The following is a 20,086-nucleotide window of genomic DNA, read 5'->3' as shown; positions in this document are numbered from 1 at the left end:
AGTTTCTGGTCACATTCTATATCCCTACTCTTTGGTTTCTGTCTTTGGATATTCATGAGATTCCACTGTATGGTTGTAAGAATCTCCCTTTTACTTAAGCTAGTTTGAATGGCTCTTGAACCATGAAACCAACAAAGTACAGACTAGCATAATGTATCATTCTAGTCAATTATCAGTGACTTAACCCATGAGGTATCTGTCTTCAAGATAAATAACTGAGGTTCAGAGAGCTTAAATTTCCTAAAGGAGACAATTATTTGCGATGAAGCCAGGATTAAACCTCAGGTCTATGTGTCTTTACTCCACAAGTATAGGACTAATTAAAATAAGGAAACACCAGACATAAGGAAATCAATTAGGAATTAATGACAATACTTTAGGAAGAGGTAGTGAGAGACACACCTAGAGCAATGGATGAGGAATAGGAGTGAAAGGACAGGTAAAAATGTACAGGGATGTCTATGGGGGTAGGGATGAGGGGTGAGCTGGGATGAGGGGTGAGTAAAAGAAGATGAAAAAGCAAAAGATGATACTAAGATTTTTTTAACTTGGCTGATTGGAAGAACAGTGGTACCATTAATAACAGTAGAGAAATTAGGCCTGGGGCTTGTTTTTGTGGGAATAAAATACACTTAATTATGGTCACTATTAGTTTTAAGCAAATGTGTTTAAAATGAGAGTTGGAAATGCGGGTCTGAAGCTCAGACAGAAAAAGGGATTTGAGAATTATTTTAAATAAGTAACTTCACTAAAGTTTTTGTAAAACTCAGTAAGTCATTATATATACAGAAAAAAATCAGTATTGCACAAGAACAAAGCTTTAAATTAAGAGATAAACACTATATTTAACTTAAAAAATAAATTACTTTAGATTTCTAATTTTACTCCAGCCAGTCAGCATTTATGGTGACAAATTTACTGTACTCAAATGAAAAAAATGAAGCAACAAAATAAAATATACTTATTTAGTCTATATGTACACACACACACACACACACACCCCAAACAAAACATTTATATCTTTAAAGGATATAATAATGCTTTAAATTGTATAGCAAAATATATGGATATAAATAATAAAAATGACTTGGTTTTATGCCCTACATTTCTCCATGGAACTTTAACAGACATTATCTCATTGTTTTAAGACCTGTTATGAAACAATCTGACATTTATATAACACCATTCATTTTCAATAATCCCAAAGGGCTTTACAAACCCTGGAAGAATGACTTTGCTCATGTTCAATACGCAACCACTGAGGGATGGAGCTAGGGTGGGTGGGAAGAAAAGTGGACAGGACTGTGATAGATATTCTGTGAAACACAGCAGTAACATTATACAACCATTCAAGAAAGGAAGTGAAAGACATTATTAAACTGAAACCATGAAGAAACAAGCAGAAAAGATCCAGGATAAGATAGCATTACACTTGTTAAATTTGAGAAAAATATTAACACTAACTGGTTTTACTTTTATCATTTATATCTTGTTAGAATAAAATATAGATACCACCAAGTTTAAAAAAATGGGTATCATCTGCTAAATTGGGAACTTCATTTTCTACAGTGCTTTTTGCATGGGTAATGACCTATTTTCCAACTGGGAATCAGGATGCTAAAGCATTATTAATTTAATATATTTTGGGAGGGAACTATATTTTCTAAAGACTTCTCTCCTCCTTCCTTCCCTTTTTTGGACTGAGACTAGATGCTGAAAAACAAACACTCGGCTGGAAAAATTTAAAAGGGGTTTTTGTTTTGTTCTGAATCTATCAGGTGTATTAGCCAGGATTCTCCAGAGAAACAGAACCAATAGGATGACATATGGAAAGACTTACTACAAGGAATTGATTCACAAAATTATGAAGGTTAAGAAGTCCCAGATCTGCAGCTGGCAAACTAGAGATCCAGTCAGAGTCTGAAGTTCTAAGAAACAGAGGAGCTGATGGTTTAAGTTCCATTTAAAAGCCACAGCCATGGCCATCATTCAAAAATCCACAAATGACAAATGCTGGATAGGCTGTGGAGAAAAGGGAACCCTCCTACACTGCTGGTGGGAATGCAGTTTGGTGCAGCCACTGTGGAAAACAGTATGCAGATTCCTCAAAAGACTAGGAATAGACTTACCATATGACCCAGTAATCCCACTCCTGGCCATATATCCAGAAGAAGCCCTACTTCAGGATGACACCTGCACCCCAATGTTCATAGCAGCACTATTTACAATAGCCAAGACATGGAGACAGCCTAAATGTCCATCAACAGATGACTGGATAAAGAAGATGCAGTATATTTATGCAATGGAATACTATTCAGCCACAAAAATGACAACAAAACGCCACTTGCAGCAACATGGATGTCCCTGGAGAATGTCATTCTAAGTGAAGTAAGCCAGAAAGAGAAACAGAAATACCATATGAGATCGCTCATATGTGGAATCTAAAAAAACAAAACAAAACAAAACAAACCCCCAAAACAACATAAATACAAAACAGAAACAGACTCATAGACATAGAATACAAACTTGTGGTTGCCAAGGGGGAGGGGGGTGGAAAGGGAGACTGGGATTTCAAAATTTGTAGATACTGACAGGAATATGCAGAATAGATAAACAAGATTATACTGTATAGAACAGGGAAATATATACAAGATCTTATGGTAGCTCACAGTGAAAAAAAATGTGACAATGAATACATGTATGTTCACGTATAACTGAAAAATTGTGCTCTATGCTGAAATTTGACACAACATTGTAAAATGACTATGACTCAATAAAAAAAAAGTTAAAAAGTAAATAAATAAAAGCCATAGGTTTGAAACCCAAGATGAGCTGACATTTCAGTTTGATTCTGAAAACAGGAAAAGACTAATATTCCAGCTCAAGGTGGTCAGGAAGGAGGAGTTTGAGTTCCCTCTCATTCTCAGGAAGACCAGCCTTTTTGTCCTATTCAAGCCTTGGACTGATGGATGAGATCCATCTACACTAGAGAGGGCAATCTGCTTTACTCAGTCTACTGATTCAACTGCTAATCTCATCCAAAAACGCCCTCACAGGCATACCCATAATAATATTTGACTAAGTATCAGGGCATCCTGTGGCTCCATCAAGTTGATACATAAAATTAAACATCTCATCCAATTAAAAGCCTTTGTCCTTTCCATGACAAAACTAAGAGAACTCACTTTTCTGAAGCACTTCAGGTCAATGTAATAATGCATATAAAGAAGACAGTGCCAGATTCCTTGCTTGGAGCAAAGAAATATGCCAACTGATGCCAAAAGGCTGTAGTACCTCAGTGTTGTTTCCTCTACTCACAATATACACGAGGTGGACTATAGAAGATGGGTGGTGTCTTTGTTGGACATATGGGTAGAGGAAATTCAGGGGAAGAGCTGGATATCGCAAAATACTGCCGAACTACTCTCCTAGCACCATCTCATATGCTTATGGAGGGAATAGAGCCAATTTTCTGGAGGAATGAGAACATAAGCCTTAGAGGTACACTGAGACTTTGACTATCTCTAGCTAACTCATAGGAGAAAGGGGGAGAACACCCCTGATAAGTCTCCAAAAATGCCACTTAATGTCCTGAACCTGTAGATCACATTCCAACACAGAGCAAATCCTCTAAATCATTACTGCCACTATCACTACTGCCACTAAAGCTACCACCTAAGGTACTATATACTTTACATACTTAATCCTTACATCAAACAAATAAATATACCCATTTCACAGATGAGGAAACTAAGAGAGGACAAGTGTTGGAGGTATATTTTTGTTTGCTTAGTGTATTTTTGACCCCTTCCTCTGATAACAGATCCTGTCCCTGGTGACTGAGTGGTATGTGACCAATCAATCAGTGTCTGTTTTCTAGGAGGTGGTACTCAAGAAAGCTACAAAGAAGCTAGGGTGAAATGTCTGATGATAGATCCCAGTAAAAGTCCAAGATGTCCTGTATCCACGGACTTTGGTCTTCCTGCCCTTCCTGAAGCTTGGCTATTCAGTGCTTTGCTCCATTGTGTGTGCCATCTCAGGATCTTAACCTGTGGCTTAAATTGTAGTTGGCTGGGAACCTTAAGAAATACACAGGTGTATTATATAATTTATCCAAGAGCAGACAGGTATCAGTGGAAGAGCTAAGACTCAAACCTGGATTTTTCTGACTTTAAAGGCCATGCTTTAAACCATGACACCTCACTGGTTTTTGAAAGTTGAGATCCTGTAATGTTATCTGCCACCAAAAGAAATTATAGCATGCTCCTGATCATATATCTTGGCTTATTGAGCAAAGTTTCTGAAAATAGTTAAGCTAACATGAAAAATCTTTTAAAAATTACTCTATAAAATATAATTTCACGGTTGAAAGGGAAAAATCTTTAGTGGGCATATCTGAGTTAAGTTATTTGAATATTGTATAAAAGGGACAGCCAAGGTATAAGAAAGTGGTACTTGAGTTGTGGTATTTCTCGGTTAGTGAGAAGAAATGAGAGTAAAATTTTCAAAAACCTCCCAGAGAAGCAGGTGAAGAGTTGAAAATAGCATGGAATGTACTGCAGGTTAATACAATGGAAAGACCCAAACGTTCGAAAGTTAAACATACCAAAAATACACCTATCTATCACATGGCCTAGCCATTCCTCTTCTAGATAGTTACCCAAGAGAAATAAAAGCATATGGCTATATAAAAACATGTGGTGTATCTGTATCATGGACTACTACTTAGCATAAAAGGAGCAAACTACTGATATACACAATAACATGGATAAATCTCAGAATACTTTGGCCAAGTGAAAGAAGCCAGATCAAACAAGAGATACATACAGTATATGATTCTGTTTAAGTAAAATTCTAGAAAATACAAACTGTTTTATAGTGATAGGAAGAATTTTAGTGGTTGGCTGGGGATTGGATAGGATTACTATGGGGCATGAAAATGTACTGGAATTGAGGAATATGTTCACTATCTGGACTGTGGTGAAGGTTTCACAGGTGTTTATAAACATCAAAACATGTCAGATTGTTCACTTTAAATTATTCCTCAATAAAGCTGTTAAAAATTTTTTTCTGTGTTCAAATTACTGTGTGGATTCTGTCTGTGACAGGGTTCTTCTGATACCTACCCAATTTAAAGCAGTCCTCCAGTCACTATATTACACTGTCCTGTTATATATTATTTTCTTAGCCCTTATTATCTGAAGTCACTTTGTTCATTATTTGTTCATCTGTGCTCTCCATTTTAACATGGATTTATGCTTAAAAAATTATCTTTAATTTCCTTCATTCTAATTTTTCTCTTTCCTCTTAGCTTATAAATTATATTATCCATTTAAGAAAAAGTTAATTTCATTAATTCCTTCAGCAAGTGTTTCTTGGATGTCTATTATGTTGCCAGTCACTGAGTCAAGGACCAAGCACCGGGAGATGAATCCGCTAAGACGCCTACCCTGCAGGGCACCCTTCCAAATACTGCTGTACTTATTGCCCTTCATCTTACAGTAAAATCTTATTCATCTCTCAAAACCTCACTCAGATACTCGGTCAAACTTCTTCTGACCAAATGGACTGCTACCTCTTTGGTTCTTCCTAGGCCTTTGTTTATATTATGTAACAGAATCTGCTAATTTTTTCCATGAATTCATTCTCTCCTTTTACCTTTTAGTGATAGAACCATCCCTCATCTCCTCACTCCTGACACCAAGTTCTAGCTAGACACTTGGCTACCCAAATGTGGTCTAGCCTTTCCTAGAGGTTGATATGGCCATGTGACGTCAAGATAGTATGATTTGAGTGAAAGTGCTGTGTGTAACTTTTGGGTCATCTTAAAGATGAAACCATTTGTCTGGTACTCAGGAATCTTTGCCCTTCCCTCTTGCTGGAACACTGACATAAAGGTGAGCAACGTGGGACATGCTCACCCCTAGGACATGGTGAATAACAAAATGAAAGAAACTCTGGTCTTTGAATCACCTGTTAGCTCTTAAGTGTTCACCCCTTGATGGTGTACACCAGAGAAATAATCCCCAATCTTACCCACAGATTATATTTTTGAGTCTCTGTCTGCTTCTCTCTTCCCTCTTTTTAACAGCAAATTTTTCTGTAGCTAATAAAATCAGCTCTTAATAGAACCTTCCCCTATGGAACTCCTTGCACACAGCAAGTAGATCTTATTTTCTCTGAATTGGAAGGACGTTCAATAAAGAGTACGTGACAAATGTCTAATGCAACAAAATCAAATCAATTTTCTGGTTATCTACTATGTGTGAGGGATTAAGAACTTATGCTACTGGTAATTTATTATGGTATCCCCATTCTAAAAACTGTTTTCTATTTTACTGATTCCTGCTCTTTATTTCCATCCTTCTACTTCTTTGGATTAATTTTGCCTGCTTTTTTTTTTTTTTTTTAGCTTCTTTACATGGGAAACTTTAATTTCTTAAATATATGTATCTAAAGCTATAACTTCCCTTCTAAGTACAACTATAGACATATCAACATGTTTGGAAACCAGTAACCATTCAAAATCAATTGTTACTAATTATTCACATCTGCATTTTGTCAGAGAGGTAGTCTGTTTGAAAACAATCATCTGAAATCTTTCTTTATAGTCCACTATGTGGCCACTTTCATTAATGTCTCAGGGGGGCTGGAAAATAGTGTGCATTCTAAAGCTGTTGAGTGCAATATTCTATTTAGATGCATTATATCAAGCATGTTAACTGTGTAGTCCAAATTGTCTATATTCTCATTAATTTTTCCATATGCTTTTAAAATCAGTTACTGGGAATAGTATATTAAAATATCCCACTATGATAAGCTTATTTACTTCTTATAGGTCTATCAATTTTTGCTTCATACATTTTGAGTCTGTGTTATTGGGTACATTCAGGTTTAGGAATGTTAAATCTTCCTGGTAAATTAAAATTTTTGCTATTACGTAGAGACCCTCTTTATCCCTAAGAATACATTTTGCCTTAAAGATTTGATGGTCCAATATATTTAAGATGTTTCTCATGTAAGTAGTATATGAATGACTTTCTTTTCAGCCCAGCTTGACACTCTTGGTGTTTTAAGTAAAGTATTTGGCCTTTCATATTATTTCAATAAAATTAATGATATATCTACATCTTATTTTCCTATCTTATTCTGTACCATTATTTTTAATATCCTGTCCAGTCTACATTTCTTTTTCCCTCTTTTCTTGTCTTCTTTTGAGTTCAATTTTTCCTTAATCTATCTTTTTCTCTACCAGTTTGGAAGTTATGACCTTTTCATATCCTCTTAGTAGTTTTCTTTAAAATATTAACATGCATATTTAGTGTGTTAAAGTCTAAATTTAATTTGTATCTTTATGCTCTTCCCAAATAAGGGTCCATACAAGGACCATGGAATGCTTTTCCAAACTCCTTTCACCTGCTCTTCAAACTTATATGCTCTAGTTATATGTATTTTAATTTTATCTTTAACACAAAACATTATTATTTTGTTCACTCAATGTTTATCTAGATTTACTCATATATTTATCACTTTCTACATTCCTTTCTCTTTACAGGGTAGTTTTTCCATCTAGGTTCTCCTATCTTGTGTCTGAATTAGGTCTTTTAGAATCTCCTTAAGTGAAGGTATGCAGGTAGCTAAGTCTCTCAATTTTTGTTTCTCTGAAGAACACTTTCCCTCAGTACCTTGAAGATAATATGTCCTCATGTCCTCACTTGCTGCTGTTGAGAAATTACCTCTTGCTTTTTTTAAGGATAATATTTTTTCCTCTCTAGCTGTTTCTAAGATCTCTTTGTGTTGAATGTTATGAAGTATTATCATGATGTGTCAACATCTGGATTTATTTTTATTTATCCTCTTTTCATTTTTTTAAAAACTTTTTTACTCTGTGCACTGATCTCTTTCAGTTAGTTAAAGAAAATTTTCAGCTATCATCTCTTCAAATACTGCCTCTACTTGCCCTTTGACCTCCTGGAATATGATTAGACGTTTATTAGGTTTTCTTTTTCTTCTTCCAGGTCCCCTATCTATTTTTGGGCTGAATTGTACATAACTTTATCAATTCTATCTTTCAGTTCACTAATGTTCTTTTTAGCTGTGTCTAATTTGCTATATAAAACCTCTTGAATTTTTAATGTCAACTATTTTTTTTATTTCTAGGAAATTTCCTTAGTTTGTTTTAAACTGTTTATTCTTTATATTTTAAATACCATTTCTTGAAATACTTTATATATACTTAACATTTAGTGTCTGAATAAAATTCCAAGAATTTATGACTGATTCTGTTGCCTGTTGTTTCTGTCAGCGTTTTGTCAGAGTGCCTGGTTGGTGTGTGTGTGTGTGTGTGTGTGTGTGTGTGTGTGTGTGTGTGTGTGTGTGTGTGTGTGTGTGTGTGTGTGTGTGTGTGTGTGTGTGTGTGTGTGTGTGTGTGTTTTCAAGTTCATAAGAGCATATAAGAAGAATTTTTATGGTATAGCCAACATTTTTAGTTGTTTTTAGTGGCAGGATCAGTTTGGACTCTCAGTCCACTATGTTACTAGAAACTGACATTTTCTATAACATTACAATTTTTATCATTCATTCCAAAATTACATGTTTAGTCTTTGAAAAGGCACAAGTATAATAATAATGTGCTCTTTAGAGGACATAAGGTTTGTTAAGAAGGTTTTAGAAACAATTATTCTCACTAAAACCAAAGTAGATTTTAATAAATACCAATTAAAAATGTACAGACTGTATCTACTCGAGGTTGGATCAAATTGAAGAACAGATTTGTGGAAGGAATATTGGACTGGAAGCCAGGGGGCCTCAGTTCTAGTACTACTACTTTGTTGTGTGATTTTGGGTAAGCCCATTAATTGACTGGGCTTTGGTTTCCTATATATAATGGACATGTAGGGCTGGATGCTCCTTTTAGGACCAAAACTCTGTGATGATTGCACAGAAGTATATGATGTAGACTATACTCAACGTAGAAGTTTCTGATGGTTTAGAGCATTGCTTAAGTCTAGCCTACTTCCACATTTTAAACATACTGCAGCATAATGTTTTAAATAAGCTTACACTCTGGTGTGGTCATTTAAAAAATCAATATAAATTACTTCTGTAGTTCAAAATAGATTCTTAATGACATATTCTGAATATTTTGACATCTTCTTAGTTCAAAGAACTTCATTATTCTGTTTGCCCATTCTGGCATTTCTAAATTTTTAATGTAGCTATTAATACAATTTATGAATTATCTGGTTTTTGCATGAAAAATTACCAATACTCAAAAACTGCATCTGCATGTTCTGCCAGGAGTTTATGTGAAGAATTTTGAAAATATAACCATTTATAACTGATTATTGCATTAATCATTAAAAAAAATCAACCTAATATTACACAGATTAAACTGTCTAAAGTAAGTTTTAATGTAACATATTCACAGGTTTACACTATAAAGTTGTGAAAAAAGTATCTTTTTCAAATTTGATTAAGTGCTGCAAGATGTTGAAGAAACTCAGCACTCAAATGAATTATATGTTTGATGTCATTTTTGGCCAAGCTCAGAAAATGTCACATAAAAGAAAAATATCTTACTTAAAATAAGGTCTTGACAGCAGTCTGGAATAGTTAACAGCTTCATTTCCAAATGGGATTTCTGGTTATAATCAAACTTTTAATGATGATATTAGTTCCCCCTTTGAGACAATTTCAATACCAAAACAAAACCAAATAAAAAACAACATGAGCATGCACACATACACAGCCCTCACCTCTTTTGTTTTCTAAAGTGGAAAAATTTACAATTATTTCAATTCAAGCTCCAAATATCTAATCTGATTATAATGTTTCCCTGCAGATTTATCAGTGGCCACTTGAGAAATGAGATGGTAGGCTACCAGGCAATGTCAGTCAGTATTTTCTTGTTTTGTTTTAACTTATGAGAGGTATAGGCATCCCTGAGTGTGCCCTCACATTTTCTAAACCCTAGAGCTGAAAATGGTAGGGATTTTTCATCTCACATCTCATTTATTCAGTCTTTACATCCATCATCTTCTAAATCTTACTGTCTGATATGAGAGAATTAAGAGGAAGAAATACCCCCAAGAACAAGTTGTCTATTTAAGAGTTACTGGTCAATTTCACTTGGAAAGTTTGAAAAAAAAGCACATTACAAAAAAAGACTATAATAAAATAACATTATAGAAAATAATACACATGTGTGTTTCTGGTATGAAGATTAAAAAGTTCAGAAAAATAAACACCACAAAGTTAACCATGGTTCTGCCTTTGAAAGAAGTATTATGGGGTGATTTTTTTTTTATCCTTTATACTTTTCTACATTTCTGATATTTTTGCAAAGGACATATGTTATTTTTTATAATTGGAAGAAATACTACTGCTTTTTTTCTTTATAAAGAAACAGTTATGGTCAAACGTTAATACTTACCTGTATCAATTAACAAATCCATTTTTAAAGGGTTAGAAATGGCATTGATATTAATAAAAGAAAGGAAAATTACAGTTACTAAAAATATAGCTTAAGGCTCTTGTCAAATCTCCCACATTGGAATTACATCAATCACCAGGCAGAAAGAACGTTTATTAAAAAAAAGACTATATTAAGACAGTTTAGGGCAGCAAACAGATACATCTAACACACTGGTTCTTAAAAGTAGCAATAGATGAGTCCTACGTAAACTAGGAGATCTGCAAGATGGGACAAAATTCAAGAGATATAAAAGTATATGGATTGGTTAGAGTTTATTTTCCATTGCACATAAAAATTAAATATGCTCATGATGTACAGTTCTCAAAGTAAAGCTCAACAAGATTTGCTCATGGGGGCTAGTGGAAAGTTTGAGATGGATTGTCCAAAAAAGAACAGAGTACTTTACGAACTCTCGAATTAAAGATGATCATCTCTTATTCACTTTACCAAAAGGTTAAATTTTTGGTCTAATTGTGAGGGTATGTATATTTTTATACTTGCTATACACCTTTAAAAGTCTTTATTATTTAAATAACTACATTTTTGAAAAACATTATTAAAAATATAGCATGTTTTCTGGCACATAAAGGAAGTAACATGTATTCAGTAAAATTTCATTTGAGAGACTGTCCTAGCTACAAAGGGAAGCTTTATTTTTTTACAGAACTTCCAGGAAATGAGGTGTTCATGTAATTGAATATTTCAGATAAGAGAATCTTATCTTTGATTAAAATAATTTAAAACATTTAAAAACTAATTAAGTTAGAATCACCGTCTATTCTCTGCCTTATAAAACAATAATAAATACCATCTAAACTTTTCTTAATGAAACAAGATCATTATAATAAGCATCAATAATTTTAACACTGACACGCTCTCAGACTATAATCAAGTATGTACAGCAAACGTATCCATATTATTCCACTGTGGTGTTCTTGTGTTTCCTTATCTAGTGTCAAGGGGATAGGTACCATCTCTTGCTGCTACTTGAATGGATGGTCCCTAGCTCTGACTTTTTCTCTCGCTTTTAAAATTAAAAAAAAAATTTTTTTAGTCCAATAAAGTAGATGAGAAAGATATAAAGGCCAGTCCCTGACCTAGCTTTTCTTCTGCTTGTTTATTTATTTTTTAATTCCTGAGGTATACTTTATATACCATCAAATTTGCCCTTTTAAAGAGTACTCTCCCATACTTTTATTATTCTTTCATCTGTTTTGAGCTTGAAACTAGATAATCAATTTGTTAGCACCATGCCCAAAGTAAGAATAAATAGAACAGTACTGATGGCTGGACTGTGAGCCTCTCTATGCATCAAGGGCAAATTTACTTTGACTTTTCCATGTAAGTAACATTACATGCTATTACATATTAGCAATACATTAGGAGTAGATTATGGGAAAAATAAGTCTGATACTTCTAGACTCCAAGAAAAAAAAATGATGATTGAGAGTATCTGAAGAGAGTTAACTGCTTTGGAAAAAAGGACCAGTTTGCTCAAAAAGAGGAATTAATTCTATACGATATCAGGCACAACATAGAGCTAACATTCCAAAAGGGTTTCTGTTTCTTATAAAAACCAAGATTAAGCTAGTTTAACATTAAATGTTAGACAGACAAAAAGTAGTCAAAAACTATATACTTTCACAACCTATCAAGCCTGAGGGGCCCTGGTCTGACTTAATCCAGCATTAAAAAGATAGTTTGAAGAAACTTGAAATGGCCCACTGCAATTTGAGAGGTACTAAGCACCTCAGGGATGTGTTTCATGAAGAGGCTTTAATATTCTTTCTTGATTTACAAGCTCAGATTGCTTTTCCTCCTCTAATTTCTGGCACTAGTCATAGAGCAGGTATTGTGCGCTCAGAACTCTGAAAAGAGGATCCGACACCTTATCTCCCCAAAGCTGATTGGAGAATATGTCCAAACCTGTATCTCTGTGTGACTATGTACAATTTGGTGCTAGTTTTAATATGATGAAACTTGAAGAAATCTGGAAAGGACTTAGAGACATAATTTAACGAAAAGGATTATACGGTTTATTAAAGAACTTGACAGAGCCAACACAGGAAACCAACTCTACCTCCAATTAACTATCAATCTTATTCGAAATTTATTACCCCCTACAAAAATCCTGTGCACAGGCCTGGATGATTTACAGTGGGACTAAAGACTCCCAAGCTGCACACAAGACTGTCCTGCAGTATATCTCTTTTGACATTGCTGGTATCTAAAGTAAAACATCACTTTCCTTGTTTACCTAAACTGCAGTGTCAGCGCCTACTGCAGATTCTGTATTCAGCTAAGAAAGGTAACTGTTTTGAATTTTAGAGTCAAATTTCATGCTGCTATAAAAATTCCCATTATATGACTATAGTAATGGTTTTATTCCTCGGCCTTCTATTTCTTTCATTTACCAAAGCCTTCTTTTAAACATTATCTGAAGCCTTTAAAAAATAAACAGGTGACAAACAATGGCAAAAATTATGAGGTTATATTTATGTAATGCTTTTCTTCATACACAGAAGCGTAATCATATCTATTATTTGACAATGTGATATAAGGAACAGCAGACCTTGAGCTTTACTGGAAAGACTGAAGAAAAAAATGGATGGTCCTACATACATTTTTACTACATAGGGAATCTTTTTTCTACATTTCTGTTAAAAAGATGAATACATTGACTCAGTTATAAGTGTATGCTTTCATAGCAAGGCAGAGATGTTAAGAGGTTTCTGGACTGTAAATTAATATTATTTGGGGGGCAGCTTTGTTGAGGCATAACTGGCATACAAAAGAGTAGTACATGTTGAATGTGTATGGTTTCATGGGTTTGAACATGTGCATATACTCACAGCACTATCACTACAATCAGGTAATATCAAACAGCAATGTATTTAGCATTGTTCAGTTATAAGGGGCCCAAGGTACATGTTGATGTAAAACCAACAATTTCTCTTTCAAGTGACTTTTAATCATTTTATTTTCTGTCATAGTGGAACTGAAGGAATTAATAATTAATAATTAAGACAGTAGATCCTATTTATCTTAGAATTTCTATATGGAGAAATAGATGAGTCCTGATTTTAAAGTAATTTGCCTCAGGTGATAGAATAGATTTAGAAGCAGAACTACAGGAGAATATAAATTCCTAATTACCTATACAAATCTGGCTAAGGATCTAGCTCAGGAAATTAGATAAAGATTATAAAACCAAAGCAGGATTACTCCCTGATCAGAGGTGACTTCCTACGATGACAGAAGTCCTGCAGAAAGTATAACACCTATTAGAGCACCTGGGTAAATGGGAGACCTCCATTCATGCAAGGACTAAACTAGGTAAATTAACTCACGGCCATTTGAACACAGTTTTCTCGTTCTTATGGGTTTCTTTCCAAGTGCTTTTAATCTGAGCATATTACATTAAATTCTAAAATAAAGTGGCAATAGTCAGCAAGTGTTAGACTTGCCAGTTTAATTCATAAAATCAGGAAGTAATACTACTAGAAGTTTTACTTAAGAATATATCCAAGTTCACAAACACACATACACCTTTTAAGAAAGAATATGATTATAAAAATGCAACTGTGAAAGCACATAAAAGGAAAGCTTACTTTGAGATTTTCATCTATGTCATGTTTATATGTGGCCATACTGATTATATAGGCTTTAACTTTAACATGGTATTAAAGTTCATAATTTCAATCTGTAGGATTTGGATAGGAAACAAAATAGAGCCATGAATAGCTATATTTTTCTTTTATAAATGTAAAATTATTATTTTTATATAGCACTGTAAATTTATTAAAGGTCTCCTCATTATGTAATTTATATCTTACAAGCAACCTGACGGATGCATAAGGCATTTTATCCACGGATTTATTAAGAAAACGGAGTCACAAAAGCTTAAATAACCTTACCACTAGTAACTGAAAGTGAGTCTTAATACTTTTCTGTTTTTTTAAGAAAATATAATATTCCAAAGCATTCTTATAATCATTACTCTTTCATATAATGAGCTCCTAGTATTCCTGTCAAAATTAATATTAAAAATAGCAAATTCTTCTTATAGAAGAATTCCAAGTAATAAAAATAGTAGTCATCAGGGAAATAGTCACCATTAGAACACCGCAGTAAATAACTGTTGCCTACAGGTAATATTCATCAATGGATGCTAAAATTAGGAGGAGGACAATTGAAAAGAGACAGGATATTTGTATAGTCTCAAGGTATCTTCTTCCAAATACTTATTATCTCAAAGGGAAAGAGAGCAACTTCACAGTGTAGCAACTCAGCAGAAACCACTCTAACCAAGTGACCATGATAACATCACCAGTAAAAAGATGACAGATACCTTACTATCTCTGATACAATGCAGTAGGAAGGACACATCACTTGTGTGGCAATCTTTCTAAAACCTCAATCTAATCATGAGAAAACATGAGACAAACTCAAACTGAGACATTCTACCACATATCTAACCAGGATTTTTCAAAGCGTTAAGGTCATGAAAGAAAAGAAAAGTTGAGGAAACATATCACAAATCAGAGGAGACTAAGAGACACGATTACTAAATGCAATATGGAATTCTGGATGGAATCACAGAACAGACAAAGGACATTAGTGGGAAAACTGGTGAAATTCTAATAAGGTCTGCAGTTAGTTAGTAGTATTGTATCAACACTGATTGCTTGGTTTTGATCATCATACTATGGTTATACGAGACTTTAAAATTAAAGGTACATAGAAACTCTCAATTTTTGTAACTTCTTTGTAAGTATAAAATTATTTCAAAATAAAACAATAAAAAATAAAATAAAATAAGATGATCCATTATGAGACTAGAAGAAAAATGACAGCAACAAAATGTTCAAATTTTTTTGGAAGCTAATTTTAACTGTCACTCAGATTTAGAGAAAATCCAGGGATTCCTAAATGATATAAAGAAAATTATATTCAGGAAGTAATTACTAATATAATTCGCTTTGTAGTTATGGCATAAAAAGATTTTTAAGCTGACTAACTTTCACATAAATAGACTGAAATAAGCTCCCCGAAGAATCTTCTCTTTTGTGTTAAGAAATCACTCCTTTAAGAGTCAAATCTTTCTTTGCCTAATCACATCAAGTATTTCAAAGGCAGATAAACAAATAAACACAGCATTGCTTATGCCTAATATAGGCCTTAACCATAAAGTTCCATTTCACTAATTATCTATTTGTAATTCTCTCACTCCTACTAGACCATGAGCTACAGAGGCAAGAACCATCCATCTATTGCCAACTTCAAACCCCTAATCCATCACGGCTCTTGAGACATTGCTGGGGGCTGGGGATGGGGAATAATAATTATTTGCTCAAAAATAAATTTAAAAACTTAAAAGATCTTTCTAGTTAAAAAAATTACTTTCATACATTTAAAAATTTTTTAATTATATGAAAAAAATCCCCTGGGAAAATTATAAATAAACTTGAAATTAAATAATCCTCACTGTACTCTTTCCAAATTGCAACAGTACCAATATAGCTTATTTCTCTTCTGGGTTATAGTTCACTTATGTGATCTAGTTACATATAAGTTTATCCTTCCTTTTAAATTCAGTTTATAATTTGCGTCATTACGGTGAGTTAACTTTTTAATAATTCGTTTCATTCAAATATATTTCGGTGATTTCAAGTTCTTCATCAAGTAGCTGCTTTACTGTAATAGTCACTGGGGACAAAACATAAATCATCTAAGAACTGTGTGCTTTAGATAGTTACGTGGTATTACGTGTACTACTTAAAATAAATAATAATGTCTACGGGTAAATGCTGTACCATTGTTATACCTTATTCTTTCATATATGTCCAGTGACTGTTACAGACCTAGTAGGTAAAAACACTTCATACTTTCTAAAAGCATGAGACTATATAAGACATATGCACAAAGCAAATTCATTAAGCCAAATTTAGTATACATCACTGAATCTACAACGTAATTTATTATTGTAAAAAGAAGACAGGTTTGAGGGTTTCAATTGCTATTTTGGAAATTTAATATTACAATTCAAATATTACAATTAAACCAAGGATCATCAGTGAAATAGCTTTTTTGAAGTTATTCTAGCTTTATAAAAATCACAGTGAAATAAAGAACATATTTAACCTGTATAAAAAGTGGGGCATTATTTTGATTGGCTTTTGATCAATTTTATCAATATTTCAGATTTTCTGTACCTAAACACAAGAGCACAATCAAAAACAAACAAAAAAGTGTATTTAATACTATTCAAAGCAATGTACACATAATGTTTATACAAGGCTCAAATATAGGGCCTAAACACTTTTCTTAAATGTTTTAAAGGATTTGCAATATAAAAAATGAACATTCTCTTCCTCTGTACTTCTCCTAGATATGTGCTGTAGCAGCATTTAAGTTTTGCCTGTCAAGTTCTCTGTTCACTAAGGAACACTAGCTACGATCATGTTTGACTGAATTTACTTCTCAGACAAAAGTTCTAAGGGAAACTTTATTGTATTGGCTAACTGCTCAAAGAAAGTATTTAAAAATAACAACAAAACTCAACTCAGGAAGGAGGGAGAGAAGAAGTGTCAAGTGAAAATACAAGCTTGATAAGTACACTTACCTTCACTTCCTTTTTCTGCTTGTTTTGCTGCATTTTCTACTTTTTTTTGTTTTGCTGCTAAGAGTGCCCTCTTTAGCTGTCTTGCTTCTTTTCTGAGCTCTTCACTATAAAGCAAAAATAGTTACATAATTATATAATAGACTGAGAGGGAAAGTTGCTTAGCAAAAACAATTAAGTCTGATTATCAGGTATACTAAATCTCCAGGAAAAACAAAGTGAATAATATAACTCATTTTGTTGCTGTGTATGTGTATTTGTGGTATGGAAACATACTGAAAGGATATTTTAAAAGATGAAGTTTTCATAATAGCAATATAATACGAATTACTATAAAATATAGCCCCTTTCAAGTATATCAAACAGAAATAGACAAGTGATAAATGAACCACTGTTCTTCCTCTAGTTTACTTGAAATTTAACATTCTAGTTTCAGTTTAATAACTCATGGAGATCTCAAATCAAAATATAAAAACTATTCACTAAACCTGGGCATACACAAAAAGATTTGGCTTCAAACCTTATTGAATTCCTGAACTGGCACCAATAACTACCATTTATTAAGTAATCATTATGTGCTAAGAGCCATGCTAAAATTTTTTATACTCAATTTTTTCACAATTAATTTTTTAACTCATTTGATACCACAGTTTGCCAAATAATTTCCTCTTCTGTAAAACCTACTAGGCTGAGGTATTTTGATAATTAATGCAATCATATATTAAAGGCAAACTAAGATATAAGTGTTGAGTTCACTACAAGTCACCAGTTAAGTGACTAGTTTCTACAAGCCACTTTTAAGGCAGGGGGTTCAAACTCATGCCTTGGAAAAAATTACTAACTACTCATGTTATGAACCTTAGGGTCACTTGTAAGTAGTCAAGACTGTGTTTTCCATGTCTGTGAATGTCAGGAATCCACTCTGTTCTTGATAACAGCTAGAGTGGATCACAGAGACTGTGAACTCTGTAGACCAAGTAGGCACCACTGCATTCTGGAATGACTTCTAAAGACACCTAACCAAGGTTTGCCAAAATCTTAAGTCAAAACAGTTCAATACTGATTCAGCCTTTAGGGCTTCCTTCTGAACCCTAAATCTTATACTTAAAAAAAAAAAACTCTGTCCTGTAAAAGAGTCACCAAACTCATAGATCTTACAATGTGCGTGACAGTTCTTTCTACCTTTTTTCCATATCAAACACACACAACCATATTTCATATCTGCTTGGCCTCCAAGATCCTGAATTCTGTAACTTCCCTCTCTGATCAAAATCTGCTATTTTTAGCTTTCTCAGCCTTTCATTCCTACTGAACCTGTGCTCACTATTTTTATGATGAAAACAACTCCTTAATGGTCTACCAGACTTATTCTAACCCCAACTGGCTCTTTATCCATTCTGGATACTATGATCAGCCATTTCACCGATGTCCTCACCTTAATTTTCTTGACTTGTTTGTCATGGATACATCACAATTACCTAGAAGAACTTGTTGAAACATGCTTGGGGAGATACACCTCCAGAAAATATGATTTCTTTACATGTGGGATGTTGCCTGGGAATCTGCTCTTGTGACAAGTTACCCAGGTGATTCTAATATGCACGCAGGTTTGGGACCCAATGCATTAGGACTTCACTATAGAAATTATCTTCTCTTTCTTCCAACTTCAAGCACTCCTACTTCACTGATCCTTTCCTTCAGCAAACAGCCTGCTCACATTTCCCTGTACTCTGCTCCAATCAAGTGATTATCTTTACAAGTAGACTCCTTGTCCAAAAGAACAGCTTATATACAGAGTCTAATTCATCAACCTCTAACTTAATCTCTTGCAATCTATCCTTCTTATCTTCTATTGAAACTGTTTCTGTGTCAACCAAATTCAATGGCCTCTTCTCAGTTCTCCTCTTCCTCTTTGGCCTCTCTACCATTCAATGATGTTAACTACTTCCTTCTGAAATTCTATGCTAAGCAGACTATGTACCACTTTAGAGTCCTGATTCTTCAGTCCTCCTAGTTACTCTTTCTCCTCTCATCCTGTAACGACTGGCATTTTCCTCATTTCTGTACCCTGCACGCTGGCATTTTTATCTAATCTCATAACTTAAGCTATCACTTTTATCATAGGTTATTTCCAAATCTAGATGTTTTACCTTGATTTTGGTCCTGCAGATTTACCAGATAAAAAATATACACACAGTGCAGTATTTGCTCCAATGGACAAAAAGAATTCCTTAAAAAAATCATCCAATAAAATGTCAGGAGCCTAGAAATTATAGTAGTCTTTATATACTTAGTATTGCAAAGATACTACTAATTCATTCAGCAACTTCTGATGCATCTAATATTTGTACTGTACCATTCTGAGTGATGACACAAAAATCAAGATGAATAAGGAGGGGAAGAAGCCTAATTTTGCTATATTCTTTAAATCAGTTACCTCCCTCACCACTTAACTTCTCAATAACCTGTGATATATACATTTTACAGGTAAGAAGGCTGAGGCTTAAGGAGATTAAATACTAAGCCTGAAGTCACATAGCCTATCAAAAAGTGATAAAGCTAGAAACTGAAAATAAGATTGTCTGAATTCTAAGTCTATGCTCTTTCCGTTATGGAATACCGATACCTTGAGAAAGTCTCCACGGAGTCAAAAATCCAAGGAGAGATAGAACTCATGTACACAAATAATAACAATGGCACCTAATAAAAAGCAGTAACTGCCGTGACAAAGAATGACTGAAGCATTCTGAAGTTCAGAGAAGTATCGAGTACTGTTTGCTCAATAAGGGATGGCTTCATAGAGGAGGCATTTGAACTGGGCTCTGAAAGATGAGTAGGAGTTGGCTAAGAAGAGAGTCAATGAAGAAACATCCAAGCAGTGTGTCTTATCCAAGACAGGGAAGTGGGAAAACATAGGGTGCATGTTAAAACATCATGCTACAGCATAAGTGATTTAAAGGGGTGCCCAGGACTAGTAACAAAAGTTA

The 20,086-nt window shown here is 33.9% G+C and overlaps 1 protein-coding gene across 2 annotated transcripts in view; it reads right to left on the bottom strand.

The window, feature by feature from the left end:
- Nucleotides 1-20,086, bottom strand: part of CWC27 (CWC27 spliceosome associated cyclophilin) — a 196,165-nt gene that overhangs the window by 75,793 nt on the left and 100,286 nt on the right. For both annotated transcript variants that reach the window (XM_031445941.2, XM_031445938.2), the window contains exon 11: nt 17,103-17,206. In XM_031445941.2, the coding sequence (XP_031301801.1) occupies nt 17,103-17,206 (104 nt within the window). The remainder of the gene's footprint in view (nt 1-17,102; nt 17,207-20,086) is intronic.

Source organism: Camelus dromedarius, chromosome 3 (genome assembly GCF_036321535.1).
Source record: "Camelus dromedarius isolate mCamDro1 chromosome 3, mCamDro1.pat, whole genome shotgun sequence".
NCBI classification, from domain to species: Eukaryota; Metazoa; Chordata; class Mammalia; order Artiodactyla; family Camelidae; genus Camelus; species Camelus dromedarius.
The sequence above is the reverse complement of the archived record's forward strand: the minus strand, read 5'-3'. Positions and strand labels throughout refer to the sequence as shown.